This window comes from Ceratotherium simum, chromosome 10 (assembly GCF_057802395.1).
Source record: "Ceratotherium simum simum isolate JZ-2026a chromosome 10, ASM5780239v1, whole genome shotgun sequence".
Taxonomy (NCBI): domain Eukaryota; kingdom Metazoa; phylum Chordata; class Mammalia; order Perissodactyla; family Rhinocerotidae; genus Ceratotherium; species Ceratotherium simum.
Window position 1 is genome coordinate 71957989 of NC_141909.1, and position 21471 is coordinate 71979459.

At 37.2% G+C, this 21471-nt stretch overlaps 1 protein-coding gene across 5 annotated transcripts in view; it reads right to left on the bottom strand.

Moving 5' to 3' along the window:
* Positions 1–21471, bottom strand: part of FRY (FRY microtubule binding protein) — a 316921-nt gene that overhangs the window by 101141 nt on the left and 194309 nt on the right. For all 5 annotated transcript variants that reach the window (XM_087436226.1, XM_087436225.1, XM_014791263.2 and 2 more), the window contains exons 18-28: positions 16170–16428; positions 14624–14806; positions 12424–12510; positions 9981–10240; positions 9372–9561; positions 8619–8743; positions 6134–6191; positions 5151–5242; positions 4617–4789; positions 3101–3261; positions 1760–1870 (exon numbers count right to left, since the gene is read on the bottom strand). In XM_087436226.1, coding sequence (XP_087292352.1) covers positions 1760–1870; positions 3101–3261; positions 4617–4789; positions 5151–5242; positions 6134–6191; positions 8619–8743; positions 9372–9561; positions 9981–10240; positions 12424–12510; positions 14624–14806; positions 16170–16428 — 1699 coding nt within the window. The remainder of the gene's footprint in view (positions 1–1759; positions 1871–3100; positions 3262–4616; positions 4790–5150; positions 5243–6133; positions 6192–8618; positions 8744–9371; positions 9562–9980; positions 10241–12423; positions 12511–14623; positions 14807–16169; positions 16429–21471) is intronic.

A 21471-nucleotide genomic window follows, 5' to 3' on the forward strand; every position in this document is an offset into this window, starting at 1 on the left:
TAATTAGTCTTTATGGTTAGTAATTTTTGCAAATCGTTTAAGAAATCTTTCCCCAACCCCATGGATTAAGATATTCTCCTATATTACTGTCTAGAAACTTTAGTTTTTTAGCTTTCACATTTAGATCTACAATCTAATTTCTTCTTTTTCTTTCCTGATATCTTATCTTTTCTATTCTAATACCTTGGCTAGGATCTTTAGTATAATGTTGATAGAAGTGGTAAAAGTGGGCTTCCTTGGTCATTTTAATCTCAGGGAACACTTTCAATATTTACTATTAAGTATGATGTTTACTACATGTTTTATTATTTTTTTTAAGACACCCTTTATCAAGGTAAGGAAGTTCTTTTTTATTCTTAGTTTTGTTGGGAGTTTTTCTCATGAATGAATGTAGAATTTTATTAAATGCTTTTTCTGCATCTATTGAGATGATCAAACAATATTTCCTTCTTGAGACTCTATTAATCTAATTAATATACTAATGAATTGACAGACATTTGAATATTAAATCTTGCAGTTCTTGAATAATTCCCACATGATCATGATGAATTATCTTTTTTATATATCACTGAATTCAATTTCTAAAATTTTGTTTAAAGTTTTTGTTTCTATGCTCATGAATAAAATTGCCTTTTAATTTTCTTTCTTGCTAAATCCTGGTCAGGTTTTAGTATCAAGGTTATGCTGGTCTCATAAAATACATTGGAAGATATTTCCTCTTGAGCTGTTTTCCCTTTAAGGATTTGGGAAATCCTTATTATTAAGGATTTATTAAATCAATGCAATTTGTTCCTTACATGTTGAATTCATCAGTAAAGCAACTGGTCCTAAAGTTTCCTTTGTGAGAAGAATTTCAATTACAGATTAAATTTCTTTATTACTTAAATGACTATTCTGATTTTCTTTTCTTCTTGTGTTGTCTTTTTCTAGGAATTTGTCTATTTTATCTAAATTTTCAAATATATCAGCACAAAGTTGTTTCTATGTTCTCTTTTATTTTTAATATCTGTAGTATCTATAGTGATGCCCCCTTTACATTTCTGATGCTAGTGACATGTGTCTTCTCTCTCTCTCGATCAGACTTGCCATGGATTTATTAATTTTATTAGTCTTTTAACAAATTCAACTTTTGGCTTAAATAATCATCTCTATTAATTTTTTTCTCTTCATTAATTTCTACTCTTTTCTCTATTATTTCCTTCATTGTACTTTTTTTGAATTTGATATGCTATTCTTTTTCTAACTTCTTGAGATGGATGTGTAGGTCATTGATTATCAGTTTTTTTTTCTTTCTAATATATGCATTTAAGGCTATACATTTCATTTTAAGCAAAAGTTTTATTTATAACCCACAAGTTTAGTATGTAGTACTTTCATTATTCTTCAGTTAAAAATATTTTTCAGTTTCTATTGTTATTTATTTTTTGACTCACTGGCTATCTGGAAGAGCATTTCTTAATTATCTTTTTATTATTGATTACTAGCTTAATGATTAGAGAACATAGTCTGTGTCATTTCAGTCATTTGAACTTTGTGGAGACTTGCTTTATGGCCCAGTTTATTGTCAACTTTGGTAAATGTTACTGTGTTTTTTATCCTGACACATCATAGGGTAATGTGAACAACATATAAACCTACACTTCGGTGGCTGATGTGTGAAGAGATTGTGTTGTGAACAATGCTTATACACCTCAGTAACTCAACTGAAGCAGAACAACCAAGACATTTAGAAACAAATGTATTTTTGGCTAGTACTTACTCGTAAATCTTGGCAAGCCAGAATGTTGTCAAGCCACTTATATAGGTAGCCATCTGGGGAAAGGCCCACGTTGTCAAACACCGGGCCACAGCACAACACTGCAGACATTGCCTGATAACAGAACACAGCAGAACCTGGGAAGAAAACCTGGAAGGACCTAACGGTGGACTTCATAAAACTTAACTACCAGATTTACAAACGATGAGGGTCTTTTAAAGCAGTTATTTCCACAAGATTTTAAAGTATTCCTTAGTAAATAAAAAATACCAAATTCCCAATTTTGGCTCTTTTTATAACAGTTAAAAAACCCATACATTTAACTTCACGGACATGTAATTTAATGATTATAACAAATCTTTATGATGAAAAGTAAGATATTGAAAACAAAATGACCATTTCACAGTATTTAAAATAAACTTACCTTCAGTGATTTCAAGTGAATGAATTCTGCATATAAGATAAACATAGCTTTTTAAATTTTGCTTTGATAACAAATATTTGACTAATGTACTGAAATGACAAATCTTACAAATATTTGACTAATGGCCTACATTGACAAACTATGAAAAATATGGAAATAAATAATTGTGATTCTTAATTAAAGGTAAAGAAAATGAAGAATATAAACTTTAGTTCCTTTGAGGGGAGGAGGAAGCAAGGGAAGGTAAGAGATGGGGAGATCTTGATTAACTTTGTAATTACTAGGTCCAAATGACTATCAGGACCATGGTTTAAATTAGCTCCATTGAGGCAAAAGTCCACCTGAGAGTCAACAACTTCCAGTATATATGACAGAGCTGATATACGGTTCATTTTCTAAAGGAAATTAGGCTGTAAGGAATCATGCTTCTGAAAATTTTGAACAGTCCTAGCAACGTGAAATTTATTTCTGGGAGTCCTCTAGGAGGAGACTAAAAAAGGAATGTGGGTTTTAGCAGGTTTTGAACTTGAGGTAACATATATATATATTAGATTGGAAATTAATGGGCAAGGCAACTACTTAAAGGATAAATAAGTAAAAACATATGGTTTTCATATAGGATAAACATTGGATAAAAGTGGGAGCTTGGAAAAGTTTTGCATTTTGAAATTGTGAGCACAATTGGAATATTTACATATTTATACATAGCTATCTATCTATATTTATATGTATGTATTTTGGAATTTTTAAAGTCAGCTTATGTATTTATATGTGTGTGTTTATTTGATTTTTTTACACGTGCACTTATATTTTATCATATTATATTATTTATTTTAACCTTATTTAAGGCATGGTTGTCAGTTTAAGGAAAGAGACCACTGACCTGACAAAAGTCATTCAGTGAGGCAAAGGTGACCTACCTTTAATGCACAATACTGGTATCTTGTAATCTGATGATTTCTATCACTGTAACGATCCAGAGGAGTGAACATAATGCTGAAGGGTCCTGCCCACTGGCTAAATAAGATGAAAAGATGGTGCCTCAGGCTTTGCTGGGGGAAGAGAAATCTTCGGTGGTGAACTAGGGAGAAAAACACAGAGTAAAGGGTCTTCTAGACTGAAAATACAGGGAATGCAGTTGACGTCACTATCATACCTGATTCTTAAGTTTTGGGGAAAGGAATAATTTCATTTCCTAACTCAAGTTTTCTTTAGGTAATGAAACATGTATTTAAAAGTCAAGCTTAATTATCTTTCTAAGTGTATACTCTTCCTCTCCTCATGTTGCTGTCAATAGTACCTTGTCGCAGAGCAGGAAGTAGAGATAGAAAATGGACTCACAGACGCTATTTTCTAATCAATGTCTAGAAAAACAGCAACACCTTCCACTCAGTAGCTGCTTACTTACAAAATGCTCTCTTGACTACTGCTGCCCGTGTTTAGGAAGAACTGTGAAATATAATGTATAGACTGTCTATTTTATTTTTTTGTGAGGAAGATTAGCCCTGAGCTAAAATCTGTTGCCAATCCTCCTCTTTTTGCTGAGCAAGATTGGCCCTGGGCTAACATCTGTGCCCAATTTCCTCTACTTTATATGGGAAATTGCCACAGCATGGCTTGACAAGTGGTGTGTCCGTCTGCGCCGGGGATCCGAATCTGCGAAACCCGGGCCGCTGAAGCGGAGCACATGAACTTAACTGCTATGCCACCGGGCTGGCCTCTAGACTGTCTATTTTAAAGACATACTTTAACTGAAGAGGTAAACTCAAACCTTAATTTAGGGTCATCAAAGATGAGGAGAATTGGTAAGAAGGTTATATAACATCAAAATAATGAAAAAGTAGAAACAATTGAGTTGTGGCTTTTTGTAATTATGCCCAAAACTTTTAATTACAGTAATTAATTTTTACACAAACTGCCCAGCTATTTTTATTCTCTATGCTTCCATTAGATGAAAATGTTTCACACTCATTTGCTCTGTGAAAAATAATTCTCTCTCAATAATATAATATATTAAGCTATACAGAATTCTATAAATGTGTTGACTGGAGAGAGTCAAGAGCAGAAATATTGCTGAGATTACATATTCATAGATTAGTACAATCAGACAATGAAAACATGAAGCCTCTGTGAATGTTCCCTCTGAATTACTTCCTTCCTATGGAAATCATATGGGTTCATTTTTAGATGGGAACCAAAACAAAGAATAGAAATAATGACAAGCACAAAGCCAAATTTAATTCCTATTGTTCCCTTTCCAACTCTGTGCTGCATTACCACAATCTGTTCTCATGTGTATTTCCAAGTATTTCAAAACAAATAAACGATCCCATCCCAGACCTGCATACAGTGGGATTAAAGAGGAAAGCCCAGTAATGAGGAACACAAATGGTTTTTCAACCACGAAAGGTAATTTGCGGTGATGCATCACTGTACCTGGAACGCACTGAATCAAGTTGGCGACCATTGCACTAAAATGTGCCCGGATATCTTTAAGAATTTCAACTTCTTTGTCATTTTCAGCTTCTAGGAGCATGCGAGTTAGGTCCACGTATTCCAGGAACAAAGCTCCGAGGGCTAAAGTATCCCGTTCTAAGGCCCCATTTGTGCTGGAACAAAAGGAAATTAAACTTTTAGATGGTTAGTCTTTATGTCAAAGTAGCACATGATTCATGGAAAATAAGATTCACTGTCAGAATTCACACACTAAATTTGTTCTTGACCTATCTGCAGTGTAAATAGAATATGGAAAAAAAAAACCCAACAAGCTTTTTTGGACTTTTCTGAGTAAAACAAAGGGACAGAGAGAGAGAGGGAGGGAAGGAGAGAGGGAGGAAGGGAAAAAGGAAGGAAAGAAAGAAAGACAGAAGAGACAGAAAAGAAAAGAAAAGAAAGAAAGAAAGAAAAGAGAGAGCGACAAAAAGACCAGTTTGGTGAGGAGAGATGAACTCAGTAGAATTCTGACCCTACCTGTCACTTATTACACCAGCATCAGCCAAAAGTTCAAAAATTCGAAGTAACTGTAGCCTTAACAAGTCTCGCCGTTCTCGGCGTTTCTTGTTCTGTGTAGAAAAAGGTAATACCACTTATAGATATGGGCAAAACAATATTAACTTTGCTTTAGGAAACTGTATTAAAGGCATAATCTAGTCATTTTCAATTTTCTAAGTGTAAAAGACAAAATGTATTTTTCTTTCTTCCTAATCCTCAGAGAAAATGCTTGCTATTACAGGCTGCAAGAGAAACAGATCATAAGTGGGTCAATAAATATTTATAAGCTGGCAATGTTGAGAACAAGCCTCATTTCCTACATGCTCCCAGCATCTGCTGAAAGCCTGAAGCATCTGCAGCAAGTGGAAGGGGATCGTGGATGCTAATAATCCTGCCAATTCTGGTCACAAAGGTAACACTGTTTTTACTCAAACCACTAAATTTCTACTACTTCTTGTATCATATCTACTATATGGGAAGCTTCTTTTTTAGTCTCATTCTTTTTTATTTTATTTTTTATCCTGCTACATTATAAAGTTTATCCTTTTCAGAGTTCAGGGAAGATAATGTTGAGGAAAATGCTTCACGTTCCAGATGAAACTAATAATATTCTTGACCATCCAACTCCTTGTAAAAAACAAGCAAACAAACTAAAAACCAAAATTCAATCAATTCAAGCCTCCTGCAAAAGAATGTAATATCTTAACACATACATGACTATTTAGGTTGTTTTTATTTCATAAGTTAAGGACAAAATCTTTTAAAATAGGAACCATATTATATCAAATATTCGATAAATATTGAAAAATAATGAAAACAAAAAAATGTTAAAATATTAAGATTCATTGTTAAAAGCATGTTGGGGTGTTTGTATTTTTTAGGGGAAACCACTCTGTTTGATTTAAATTCAGACCATTGTCCAAATAATCCAAGGCATTAATTATTTAAATTCAAAATCTTACCTCTGGTCTTCGTTCCAGAGCTTCTTTCATTAATGGATGAAGTTCTTCTACCAATTCTCTATGGAGGAAAAAAGTCAACATTTGGAATTCATTATTATTGGCACTAAACTTGTCATCAACTATATCCATTCAATCTTAAATCATCTGCTTTTTTCACTTTGCTCCTGACATCAAAATCTCCCCGGGCCTCTCCATTTCCCAATCACGTGGTGAATTAGGTATTGGCCTATACTTTGTAGTATTGGTCTTAATCCCAGTGCTATGTATATAATTTTGACTCAATGCATATTTGTTGACTTCATTTTGATTTACTGTTCTGGCGACCTCTATGATAAAAAAACCTTATCTGAAAAATTAAACAAACAATATTTTACAAATGCTTACTAAACTCAGAGCACTTTACTGCAGGCTGTGCCATTTAAGATAAATAAAACTGAGTCCCTGCACAGAAGAAATTTTCAGTCTAATTAGAGCCAAAGAGACGGGTGCAATTACTATGGCACTACCTTTGGAATCTGTGCTCAGGGGACTGACTTACAGTTGATTTTAAAATGAAGTCTTTTTGGAATTTCAGAGATAAATTCCTTTATTTGAACTAAATGATAAATTCAAATTATGGCAAGTACTATAATAATGAGGTTCTCATCAAAACCTTTTCTCTTGTGTAGTAAAAAGTAAAAGTTTGATCATATTAAATTTTTTTTTTTTTAATTTATTTATTTTTCCCCTAAAGCCCCAAGCGATAGTTGTAAGTCATAGTTGCACATTCTTCTAGTTGTTGTACGTGGGACGCGGCCTCAGCATGGCCGGAGAAGCAGTGCGTCTGTGTGCGCCCGGGATCCGAACCCGGGCAGCCTGCATCGCAGCGCACGCACTTAACCGCTAAGCCACGGGGCCGGCCCATGATCATATTAAAATATATCTTGTATTTTATATATATATATACTTCATCTATCCCCATTATCTCCAGTTCTCAGCTTTATACCTGCTAATCTAATTAGTCGTCTTCTTTAGGAAATACCTTCTGAACTGCTATGTCAAAACAGACAAAATTATGAGATCTAGCCTGTCACTAGGTATTCTGTCTATAGTCTGTTCCATGCTTGAAAACCTTGCATTTTCTGGTAGGATATTTTGTGCTATTAGATATCACCTTCCAGGGAAATCCAAAGACAGGAAGATAAACTCTATGGCATTCTGCACTGAGAGACAGACAGCCTGCATTCCATTCCACATTTCTCCAATACAGATGCTAGAATTTCTTCATCAAAGCGGTGGCAATAATATTAATGGTCTCCTCCATCTAACAGCAACCATTTAGCAAATATTTACTTTGTGCATTTTTACGTTTAGTCCTTTCAATAAATCTATAGACAGATTCTATAATTATAACAACTTTTTTATTACAGAGATACACTTTATTTTTATTTATTATACCAATTTTACAGGTGAGGAAACTGAGACCAGAGACATTAAGTTTTCCAGACCCACATGGCTAGTAAATTGCATAATCTTACCTACCCCTAGGAATATTTAGATGGTAAGATATGCAAAAGAGCCTTAGGATCTTTGGGAAAGAATGTTAGGTAATTCCAGGAACTGTTATTATCTTGTTATAGGATTTCTATGTGATGCTTTGTCTTACTAATTAACTAATAACTAGTAAAACACTGGTTAACTGGCATTCAAGTAGTCAGAACTAACAATAACTTTTTTTAAGGACAAAATCTGATTCTATACATGAGTAATGTAACAGATCTTTTTGAGTTGCCTCTAAAATACCTCATTAGTCTTTAGTTTTCAAATAGAGTTTCTCACAGATGCTTGGAGCTTTCTCTTTCTTATCTATATTAAAAACTTTAAGATTTTAGGCTTTCGTTGCTTAGCTAGTCATCAGAGGCAGCCCAAACTAACATTTTATGATGACTCTTTCAAAAGGCTTTGACACTGCCTCAGATGGAGTGGTTATTTGATTAAAGCTGTGAAATAGTAAGGAATCCAGGGAGTGAGGTATGATAGTTCTATTGAGGCAGATAAAGCACCTTAGAGAAAGATCAACTAGTATAATGGGACACCTCTGAACCTATCAATGCTTAACCTTTGAGTGCCTGTTGCATAAATGGCCAATGAGCAGACACTTATTATTTTGATGTTAAAGCCTCTTTACAGTCTGGCTAACTGGGGACTGACACTGAATCATCTTCATTTATAGTTACCTAAACAAAGCTGCCAAGTGAGATAAAATCTGAGAGGTAAAATCAAAGTCGCAATGACTAAAAGTAAAATGCAAGGCAGTTGCAAGGAATGCCTGTTACATGCATGTCAACCAATGAAGACATAAAGGAAATTGTGCGAAGCCTATAAACTCCCCAGGCACATGCCAATACATACCCTCACACCGGAGTTAACAACAGAACTACAGCAGCAGCAGCATGTATGAATTTAGAACAAGAACAAGAACAATTTAGAACTAAGACTACTGTACCTGAAAACAAGGGAATTTGTTCTTCCAAATCCTAAAACTAAGGACTCTGTGATCTCAATGCCCTCTAGTCTCATCAAAGGCACCAACTGCTTTAACAGAACGCCCACCGATGGGGTGCCTATGGCCTGAAACAAGTTGATTAAAAGTGAAAAAGACATAACACGATAACTGACGCTTCCTTTAATCAAACGATGATTCCATTATAACAGTTTCAAAGTACTGAACCACATCCCAAGGCACTGCCATCATTTCAGGACAAAAAAAGCCAAAACAAAAATAACCCATAAATTTTAATACAGCACAATGAATGCATTTTTCACCTGGGACACAAATTCTAAACAACATTTTTATTATAACAATCTTCTATTTTTTTAAAAAAAACATTTAGATCTACAAAACTACCTTTAACCAGATTATTTAATCAAGGCATGGTTTAAAGGTGAATACTTGGCAAGGAGTGAGAGAAATGCAGTATGTCGGACACAAACCAAACCTCAGGCACTAATAAATATAAGTCACTCTACGGTCTTAAGCAAGTTTCTTAACTTCTCTTTATCTTCAGTTCTCCACTTGTCAGGGAGGAACAATAAATTATTCACATAAACACTCAATGGAATTTAGAAATGTGTAGGATGAAAATCTGATCCCATATACTCCAGATGGCAGGCACAGTGCAAACTGCACTGTGAACTCTAGACAAACAAGCTAAAAAAAAACCTTACAGAATAATTCTTCTGAAGCATGTCATGTCACCTTGTTATCGTAGCTCACTGTACCATCAGGGGTGGTCGCCATTATTTCTGGAGTGGAAGCTCTTAAGTGTCCAGGGCTCATAATACTGGGTTTTGCAACTCCAAAACAAAGAATAAGGTAATTTCTCCACAAGGTAACATAGTTGTCTCCACTGCCGGCAGTGCTGGTTTTCTTGGCATTAATTGGGCTACTAGAAATATGGAGTCGAAAACAAGAGCGAAACTAAGTTCTGGATTTTAAAGATCACTTATTAAATAAAGATCCTAGGAAGTGCTCAGAGTTGAACAACTGTCTGTCAAGGATTGTCTGTACCCGCAAGAACTGTGGACAGGGGATGTCTGCACTGGATGGGAAGATGAATAGAAGAACTTTAGAGTCCTTTTCACTAGTGAAGGACTAAGATTCTATACTCAGACAATTATATTGATTATTAAGGAAAAAAAGAAACTAACTCTAGATAAGAACTTTTGATCTGTTTTTACTCAATGTTAAGAATTCTGTATTAGGAAGTTCAGAAACTAGAGAGGATTATAATATCCCAATCTCTTAAATAAAATGAAAATGTAAGAGGGCAAATGGTAAAACAAGGAAAACATACAGATCCCTTACTTTGGGTCTACCAGAGGCATCACGGATTGGAGCCGAGTGAAGGCGTACGGCCAGGCGTAGCTGAGGGCTGTGGGGCAGTGCTTGGGCAAGTTCTCCTGCCGGAGGAAACTGAAGAGGCAGAGGACCCAGGGGTCTTTGACAGACTGAGCAAATATCCAGACATGGGACGGGCTCTTCACATCATAATGGCTATTGACCAGGACTGCGTTCCACTCCACCAACCACTGCAGATCCACGCTGTGGGTCAGCGGTAATGTTGCCTGCAGGTGCAAGGAACAGGCAATGAATCAATGCTGAACTGTAAACTACGTGTCCTCCTCATGGCTCAGCCTAAATGGCCCTTCTCCCACAGTGCTTTTCCAGACCACCTCTGCAACAGACTAAACTTTGAATTTGAATCATTCCTCCCACGTAGGACCTTGGTTGTAGTCACCGCTGTTTCCTGTGCTAGACTGCAAGCAGCTGCAGTGATGAGTTTAAGGACAGGGGTCATATTTTGTACAGTTTTAATGTCACATAGCACTGTGCATTAATACACTGAAGGTGCTCACTAAATATTTGTTGAACATATATACGACATTAGTTTTAAAGTTGACCATGGATTAGCCATTTTAAAATTATGAAAAGTTGTTAATCTCTGAGATTCAAGAATGTGTTTTTATCCCTGTAATTAGTACTTTTTTCTTTTAGCCATGATCTTGTTTACCTTTACGTGGACTGAAATACCTTCCCTTTGACCTAGGGAGATGGCTAAGTGTGATCCCTCCTACGAAGGGCATTTTACTGATGATTTTTGAGGTAAGATACCTACTTATTCTTGTCCTATGATATGAAGCCAAAATAACACATTCTAAAATCTTTTGAAAGATAAATATATATATATAGATAACACATAAGTTCTTATATTTCATTCTCTTTTAAGTCCAGAACATCAAAGTTTAAGAAAGACCAAGTTTCAGATAATCTAGCTGTTGTGCCAAGAGAGACAGTTGCCTTTATGCTTGCTAGGCATGTAAAGTGATCCATTTTATCTGTTGGGTCTATGGGTTCCCATGGGGAAAGTGCTACTCTAGTGGCCCCAATGGTTAATGGGCTGTAAGGGGCACAGCTTGAGCCTCAGAGCCAGAGAGATGAGATTCCAATACAGGCTCTGCCCAAAGCCTGTGACCTGGGAAAATTACTGAACATCCTAGAGTCCCTGTCTGCTTAATTTATGACTTGGGAATGATAATGCTGATCTCACCTAATCTTCGAGATAAGGGATGTGAAAACACCTGGCACAAAGCAGGCACTGCTTTCCCCCACTCCTCCTCTCCCCTTTCTGTGCGTCTTCCTAAGTGCACTATTGCTGACCTAGTTACCCCGGCTCAAGATTTTGATTCTGATAAACACAAGACAAAATCACATGAACAAAATATAATCTGTGGGGACATAAGATATGTATATAAAACAATTAAACTTGACTCTTCCATCTCAGGTTAAAACAATTTTAATTTCTAAAAGAAGAAGTAGGACTATTCGATATCACTTTTAAGGTCTGCACTGCCTGGCTAACAGTTTTAGCGATTATCCTTATTATTACAACCATAAGCAACAGCAGCTACTTAAACAGGGGTCTGTCTTCAATCTCAGTTAGTAAAGGCCACGAAAAGTTCACAAATGCCTTTAGGTTTCGTATTCATTTACGGCTATCTGTCAAATGTGTTTGTATTCATTTATAGTTATTTGACAAGAATACACAAGGGGCACCAGCAATGTGGATTCTGCAGCACTCCCAGATCTGCCCTGCCTCTCCTCAGCTATTTAGCTGAAATTAATCCAGGTCTCATTACTGTACTGTACTGATTTTTTAAAAATCAGATAATTAAAATTAGTTTAAATTTCCCTTCTACTTGTTCAGGAAATTGAAAGCTGCCAACATGCTCTTTAAAAGGAAGAATGTATTTATGTAGCAGATAAAACTCTACTAGATTCAGAGTCCAAATAGGGTCAAGTCCGGACCCTAGCATTTTTTTCTGTGACTATGGCCCCCCACTTCATGTTTTTGAGTTTCAATACCTATGACGGTCAAAAAAGATAATAAATGTGAAAGCCTCTTGTAAACTGTAAAGGACCATGTAAATATGTTACATACAGCGTTAAGTATAACAAATAAGGTGAATTAATTTTCTTCAAGATTCCTGAGCAATTTTTCTTGAAACTGCAGTTTGCAAAATATTATCTATATTCCTAAGGCTCAAATTTTGCTTGAAATTTATCTGAATGTCTCCCAACTTAGTAATTGAAAGCTAGTCTTGTTTTCATAAGTACTTTTGTGTCAGTTTATTAATCTGACATAAAACCCTGGAATTCTTCAACATCATTTTCTTTGTCTCTCTTTTTCAGATAGGTCCAGAACTTGCACTTAAGAACTACGAGCAATTAGGATCAACTGTGTACTTACTGAATCCGAAACTGCTACATGAATAAAACTTTCGAGAATGGAAGAACTTAGCTGATCCATGACTTCAATCATAGGTCTGTCATCGTCCTGTACAAAGGGGAGGCGATTATTGTCCACGGGAAAATGAATCCTTCCCACCCACCCCCACCCTTTGTCTAGTACATGAAGCAGAACAGTTTGCAAGATAGTGATAAGGGTTTTCTCACAGAAAAGTGAGTGCCAAGATGGTGAAAGGTAGTGGATAGAACTCCCTGGGATTCTGAGTTTAGTCTTTCAAGTTGCAGTGGAAGATAATTAGAACTCCAATTTCACATTGTACTGAAAAGACATGCACCTGAATTTCAAAGACTCATCCACACACCCAGGAATCTAGATTCCAGTACCCTACATTATTTCCTAATGTGTTCATGGTGTCATTCATTTGAAGGAATGGAGACCCCACAAGAACATGCTTTGCCAGACCACTAAAATGCTACTTACTTTAGGTTACTGATCTGCTAAAACAACTGATACATTGTTGACTGTGATTGAATTTTAGTCCCAAAGAAATTGCATTGAAGACTGACCACACATTCTCTGTGGTATCTATGTTGTGTACAGCTATTTGGTAAAAGAAACAAATTGGAAAGAGCACGAGAGAGAAAAGAGTATCTTATAGGAAATTCTTCTACACGAATAGTGCATATATATATGAATATGTGTATGTTTGCCATTCTTTATTATAAAGAAGTTCAGACATATAAAACTATTTACTTAGAAGCCTTATAGGAAAGCTTGGAATGTCTTTATTCATGTATGAGTGAGAATGGTTTTAAAAAAGTTGTGGCTGGTCAAAGAAAGCAACACATGAAAAACATTAACATAGTCTGTTGGAATAGCAGTTAAGAACATGGGGCTTTAGAGGCATATATATCTGGCTTTGAATTCTGGCTCTGCCACATTCTAGCTGTTGATTTGGGGCAAGGCATTTAACCTCTCTAAACCTCAGTCTCAGCATCTGTACATGGGGGATAACAATAATACTAATTCTTAGGCTATTGTGAGTGTTGAAAGAAATAATATGTGTAGAGCACTTACACAGTGCCTGACACACACATGGTAATCATTATTATCATTGTTATCATAATTAGAGACTTAATGGAGGTTTACCAAAATATAGTATGTCTTAGAGATCCATTTACCAAACAACAGAGACGTGGTCCTAAAATACATCAGAAAGCTATCTGAAGAAACGTGAACAGAAAGGACTGTGATGAATTTGAAAATATTTTGTAAAGACAATGACTATTTTGAGGATCATAAAACCAAGATCAGTGATTTAAAATAAGAAAATGCAAGTAGCATTTTCTAAAGAAGCATGTGACATAAAAAGCTACTCTTTCTTTCATCAACTCATGCATAGGGTTTTGCCACCTATGTTGCAGACAATGTGCCTTAACATCTGAATGAGGGTGTACAGCACTTGACTGAGTGCAGGAGGCTAGCTGGAGCTGATCATGCTTAAAAATTGACTTACTCCTCCCATCTCAAGGGGACATGTATTTTTCTGATGCCGTTTTTTTTCATCATTATTGAGATTAAACAACTTTCAGTTGGCCAGACTGTTCGGTACCTTGATCATTTTAAATGGAATGCGTTGTTTTCTCAAGTTTATTCTCTAATATAAATGTAACAATATCTTCTTAATTCGATGTATGCTGAACATTATGATCCATAACTTAATCTTAAAATTCTTCACTTCTTAACAAAGCACCATCTCTTAGAGAACCAGGAATGGTCTTTTCTATCGCTCTCAGAAGATATGACTTATCTCTTGTAGATTAAGAGTGCCATTTCATAATTAAAAACCCACCATGAATCAAAAATTATTTGTTGACATCATGTGTGACACAAAAGTACATAAAACAGTAATGCATTATTTATAGTTTTTAATCTAAACTTCAAAACTGTTGAAAGAGGGGCCGGCCCCGTGGCTTAGCGGTTAAGTGCGCACGCTCCGCTGCTGGCGGCCCGGGTTCGGATCCCGGGCGCACACCTACGCACCGCTTCTCCGGCCATGCTGAGGCCGCGTCCCACATACAGCAACTAGAAGGATGTGCAGCTATGACATACAACTATCTACTGGGGCTTTGGGGGAAAAAAAAAAAAAAAAAAACTGTTGAAAGAAATGAATTGGAAAATTGAGAAGGATAATCCATACCTCAGGCTGACCCAGGGCAACAAATAAAGCTCGGATTTCCTTGAGTATTAAAACAGACAGTTTGCGTGTAGCCACCTGGAAGCTGCAGAGTAAAACCAGTGCAAAGCCTTCCACAGCATGGAGCACACTGCAGTGGGGGCCTCGTTCCGACTGCGTTCTGTGGCTGGAGCCATTTGGAATTAGCTGTCATGCAATAAGAACAACAGTCTAGATTCAGAAAATTAACAATGGACGAAGAAGAAACTACTATGTGTACATCTTTTGGCACATTTGACCTGGTAATATTAAAATAGATTACAATGGCTTAGAACAAGACATGTCTATGAATTCATTATTATTCATGAAATATCACAGATCCCTTTTTAATTTTGGATTGTTGTTGCTTTGGGACACCATCGACCATCTGTTACCTCTGATAAGAAATAACTTTTCTAAGGCTATTATTAACACTAATTAAAAACAAAACTGCTTCTGTCTGTACCATTTGAGGTTACACTATATACTCAAAGTGGCCTAATTTGTTTTTACCTAAATTCTCTACAGACTTTTGGATACTATTAAATTTAATTTTCAAACATTTCCTTTCTAATCAGACTTGCTTCCTTGTTTTTGTGTTAGGTTCTAACCTAGGTTTATGAGATGGGTTCTGCAAGTTCCCAAACCACAACCAAGTAAGTCTAAAACAAAAGCAAGCCAGACAACAGGACTGAGTCCACCTTCATGTCAGTTTCCCTTTTACAAGCATATGTAAACCTTGTTTTTCTACCTATCCTCTTTTGGTGTGTGAAGAACACAAGGAAAGAGGAACGACCTGAACCTTGACTCTGAGGTTAACCCATCTGGGATCCTAGCTCTTCCCTAAATGCTATTATGCTTCTCTGAGCCTCCACGTTCCTCAGACTCTCAGCTATGCTCTTCTCTAGCCAGACCCCTTTCTCCATCCACTCATTGCCAATGCAGAGTCACCACTGCCTCTGGTTCTCCTCTGACAACACTCCTCCTGAACCTGCTCTCCACAATGTTCTCATTAATTTTTACCTTTTAGTACTGAGGCCTTAAAAGAACAGAGAAACCACAAGACTTCATTTTCTTCTCTGTGGATATTAGACAAAACAACCAATATGTTGCTGACTAAGGTAAAAAAAACTGGTGGACAGCTTTTATATATCCATATCCATATCCATATCCATATCCATATCCATATCCATATCCACTTATATATCCATAACCCTAACCCTAACCTCTATCTCTCTGGCCTATAGTCATTTGCTCCTACAGACAGATTTGTAATCATGATTCTCTGAAAAATCCAATTTCTATTCACTAAATGGCCTTGTTAATGTTAACAAATCTAACCTGATGTGGCATAGCATGCCCTGAGTTTCTTGGTCATAATTTATGCAGACGGAAAAACTAAGGGCCACCACTAGGGAGAAAGTTCCCAGGTGGCTGGAAGTAAGAGCACCAAAGGTTCTCCGGGCTGCAACTTATTTACATACGTACTACGTAAAAGAACATAAATTGGTGGGAAGAATGGGAAAACCACCTCTGAATTTCTGATTTTGTTGGCTTGGTCATAGACTTTTCCTTGAGTTTGTATGACCAGTTTCCACTGAGTGAGCAGCTGGAGCAGTAACTTCAAGGACGAATCAAGGAGTGTGTGATGCATGTCATTGACCTCCCGGAGCAGGAAGTTGGTGAAGCCAAATAGTACATCTTCCCTCCAGTCTGAGAAGTCAACAAGTAAACCCTGAAGAGAATTTTGTGCAATATGTCGCAGTTCATCGTCCATATGAATAGAGAGCCTGTGAAATGAGTAAAAGACAATAAAATCATTTACTTTATTAGCGTTTCTGCTAGATCTATAAAGGAATATATATAGGTCTCTGCTTTTATTTGTGTCTGAAAAATGGGTCACCCTCCCTTAATATATTATTACATTCTTTACTCAGCTCCCCTAATGTTGACATCTTATATAACTATGGTACTTTAATCAAAACTAAGAAATTAACATTGGTACAATACTATTAACTAAACTACAGAATTTATTCAGATTCCACCAGTTTCCCACTAATGTTCTTTTTCTGTTTCAGAATGCAATCTAAGATACCATGTTGCATTTAGCTGTATACAAGTACTTTTTAATACACGATTGACTACAGAATAAGTATCAAACCCTACCATTTTTAAGGATGGTACTGGAGAAACTAAGGGACTCATCCAGAGGTTCAATGAAAATGAGCAATTAAAAGTTAGGCCAGGTGTCCTCAATCAGTTTTGCCCTCACAAGGGATATTTGGTAATGTCTAGAGACATCATTGATTGATCTATCTAGTACATAGAAGCTAGGGATGCTGCTAAACATCCTACAGTGTACAGAACAGCTACCTTTGACAAAGAATTATCTGGCCCAAAATGTTGATAGTGCCAAGGCTGAGAAATCCTGAGTTAGTCAACTGAAGACTATCAGTACTTGTGGTTTAACCTAGAACATCATAATAATATTAAATCTCGACATTGGTATGGAGCATTATAGTTAACATAATGCATTATAGATTCATTCATTTATTTAATAAGCAAATAATTTTGAGACCCTCCTAAGATTTAGGCACTGTATCCACTATATACCACCCTTAGGATATGGAGTTCAGTATGGCTGTGTCTTTTCGGTAGGGTGCTTGCAAGAGTGAGGTGTGAGACAGTGCTTGGGAGGAAGTAGGGGCAGCTTGGTGAAGGGTCTGTGAGGCAATGCAGCAGGGAAGGGGTTAAGTGTCTGTGTTCTGGAATCAGAATGCTTGGATCACTGTCTTGCCTCTGCCACTTAGTAGCTATGTGACCTCGTGCTAGTTACTTAATCTCTCTAAGCCTCAGAGCCTCATTTGGAAAGTGGGGATAATATCTGTATCTGCATTCATAAATCTGTTGAGGTTCATTGAGATGATCCATGTACAGTTTGGTTAGCACCAAACTGAGCATGCAGTAAGCACTCAGTAAATGTTTGCAATTATTATTAGAAGAAAATGACTATTTCTTGAAAGTTATAGGGGAAGTAACATGATTAGATTCACATCTGAGAAAAAAATAGTTAGGCAGAAATATGGAGGAGGCCTTGGAGAAGTAACAAGACTGAGGGCAGAGACCAGCTAGGAGGTCACTGCAATGACTTAGGCAACAAGTGGTGGGAGCCTGACCCAAGGCAGAGGAGTAGTAAGGAAGGGAGAGATGGAGATCAAAGATATTTAGGAGACAAAATTTCCAGGTCTTAGCAGCCTGGAAGTGTTCAATGTCAGAGAAGAAGGTGGCTGAGTCAATGGGGGCCCCCACAAATAGGGCAGATATTATCCCCAACCAATAGAAGAAGAAATTGTGACCCAGAATGGTTAAGGAACTTCCTCAAAGTCCAGGATTCCAAACCGAGACTACTCCTTAATCCAAAGTTTTCTCCACAAAACAAGTCTGGCACAATTAAATATTTTTGAATAGATAGTATTTCAAAAACTTGATAAGCAAATACCTTTCTTATTCTCTAAAGCATAAAGTACACTAACTGGTCCAAATTTGACAATATAAACCAGGCAAAAGCTCGTTAATGATATATGCCAAGTCAGAAAGCTATCCTGTTCCAAAAGCAAGTAAAGTTCTACAAAGATGCTCAGAAAGAAGATCTAAGCTAACTCTTCAGGGAAGACTTGCCCCATTAAGTCTACAGTTCTTAAGTAGATCATAGTTGCTGAAAGAAAACTTAGAGGCCTCTAACCTGGGCTTCTAATTAAGGACTATCTAAAGCAGGAATTTACAAACTTTCTTTGTATTTCAATTAGCAGCTCCATTTTTTCCAAAAAATTTTACGTAGAATATATAATACATAAAATCTTGAAGCTGGGGTAAAGGACCTGAAGCCCACTCACTTGGGAAGAAACATTCTTTCACTCTACAAGCAGTGTTGAGTCAACCTTACAGCCCATGGTTTGAAAACACTAGTTTATAAAAAACATTGAAGCCATTTTCCCATCTTAAGTTTATTATTCCTAATGAATGTATCCCGCACATGACAAACCACCTTTTTAGGACAGGAAGAACAGGCAATCAATAAGCATTAACTGATGGTAATGATATTGGTCTTTGTTGTGGATTGAACTGTGTCTCCCTCCAAATTCATATGTTGAAATCCAAACCACTAGTACCTCAGAATGGGACATTATTTGGAAATAGGGTCACTGCAGATGTAATTAGCTAAATTAGGATGAGGTCATGCTGGAGTAGGGTGGGCCCCTAATCCAATATGACTGGTGAGTTTATAAGAAGGGGAAATTTGGAGGCAGACATGCACACAGGGAGAATGCCATGTGAAGATAAAGGCAGAGATCAGGGTGATGCTTCTACAAGCCAATGGATGGCAAAGATTGCCAGAACCCACTAGAAGCTAGGAGAGAGGCATGGAATAGATTCTCTCTTACATCCCTCAGAAGGAAGCAACATGATGATACTTTGATCTTGGACTTCTAGCCTCTAGAACTGTGAGACAATAAATTTCTGTTGTTTAAGCCACCCAATTTGTGGTACCTTATTATGGCAGCCCCAACAAACTAATATAGTCATGAAACTAGGCAAGCATCTGTCTTTAGAAGTCAAAATAAAAGTCATGTCAGGGTCTATTTAGATGAAGCTTTTAAGTAAATACTTTCAGCTTTCCAAATGAGATTAATTCTACTCTTCATCTACCTTTGCTCTCATTCATAATTTGCAATCTAGAATCTGTTTCAACTTTCAACCCATAATACAGGATCATTTTAAGGACTCTGAGAGCCCCAACGTGGTACAGCTCTTGCTGTTTTGGGTAACCACTCCTCTTGAAATGATGGTGCTCACATGCTCGAGCAGTGAAAAGACTCAAAAATATTCCTGGAGTATGAAGAGAAGGACCAGGGAAGGGAAGGAGCTTCGGGAATAGAAGTCCTGGTTGATAATAAAAGTGGAATGTTTGCAGAAGAGAAAGGTCCAGACTGTCATGGAACTGAGACAGAGTGAAAATAAGGCATCAAGCCAAGTCTGCATGGCAGCAGGTGAGGGAGAAGGGGAAGCAGCTGTGGCAAGGGCAGGGGTCCCTCCCTGCCTTTGTTCCTTAAAGAGTATGAGTAGAGAGCTGCTTATCGGATATTGTTGCCATTTCTTACACCCAGATCTTTCTCATTTTTACTTTTACTAGATTTTAACCAGATAATCACAGATCATCTTGTGAGACACATGAGATTTAATATTATAAATAAGGAAACAGGAAAAAAGAATTGAGCTAACTAAAAAGGAAGTTAAATGAGAAAGAGTATTCTGAGTATTCAGGATGTGCAGGAAAGCAGTGTGGTGCTGGCTGACATATTTGCAGGTCTTGTGATGTCTCCTTGTCTAGCGAGCAAGGAGTGGGGGTGAGGAGAGGGTGTTCTTGAAACCCCTGCTGGGCTATCACAGAGAGAAACCCAACCAAAAAGAAATGACAGGTTCTTGCCTGCAAAATAAACAACTGCAATTAAATAAAAAACTGTCCTGGGAGAGAGTTTGGTGGCATGGTTGAAAGAGAACAGAGAGATTCTAAGAGAAGGCAGCTCACGGAGAAGTCTGACTAGTTTGGGGGACCAAGGCAAAATTTCTAAGAAGCTGATTTGGTTTCCAGGAGCCTAAAACGAGGTCACAGATACATGGTTACACACAAATAAAACCACTGAGGGGGGCTTAAAAGGGCTTCACAGTGACACAGCAGTGAAACATACCAAAAGAAACCACCATTGCCAACATCAACTGCAGCTGTCCCTCCCAGTCAGCTGGCAGAGGAGCACCGACCAGTCTGGCCTGATTAGACATGAACGACATTCTGCACAGGCTGTGCCGGGGCAAATGGTTTGCAGTTGATCTAGAGCAGGTGAGTGGTGTGATCGTAAGGGCACGTGCTGCTCTTACAAGGCTGCTACTGAATAAGTAAGGACGGGGGTAAAATTGGGAAAAAACAGAACTTGAGCAAGGCCACCTTCTTTGGTCAGATTACACAAATGACTTTTAATGGAAAACACTTTTGTAAAGGTGAGCTTCAGATTCAGACAAAATCAGCTTAGTAGCTTTTAATAATTTTGTTGTATAGAGGTACATGAAAGAAAAGGGAGTAACTTCAAATCCACAAACCATATCCAGAAGAAAAGACTGATGAGGAAAAACAGCCTCCTCTAAACTACGGCAGGATAAACCAAGGGTTGTCAGGAAGGGGTGAGGAACCTGCTGCCCCATAACATCACCAAGGGCAGGAGAGGAAGAAATGGTTTTAGAGTGGAGTCCAGGAGACAAGGGTTTCTACAAGGAGGGACTTGCTGACAGGTGGACCATTAACCTTTGGAATGGTTCACCGAAGTGGTGGAAATTTCTTCCCTGTAGCTAGTAAAAAATGAACTCCCACCTATTTATACTGCCATCACATTATATTTACAATATATGCTTTGAACTGCATCTCAATTAAAGATTAAGTGATTTATTGAGGCAATACATGCAATTGAGACTATAGTTCTCACTCGGCTACTTAAAACAACTAGCCGCCTGCCATTATAGAAACATATGCTGAAAAGCAAATGATAGATGGCAACTGAGAAACATTTTTCAGATACCACAGAAGATCATGGAATTGTGTGTAGGCATTATCTCATAAATTTCCACAAATTATAAGGAAACACTGCCTAAAAGGCATTCATCTGTTATTTTGCATAAAACCAGCGACATCTGTCACTTTCATTTGACTTCAGGAAAATTCTGTAAATTTGGGCAAGTGACTTTACTCTTCTGAAGTTCACTCTCCTTGTCTGAAAATAGGAATG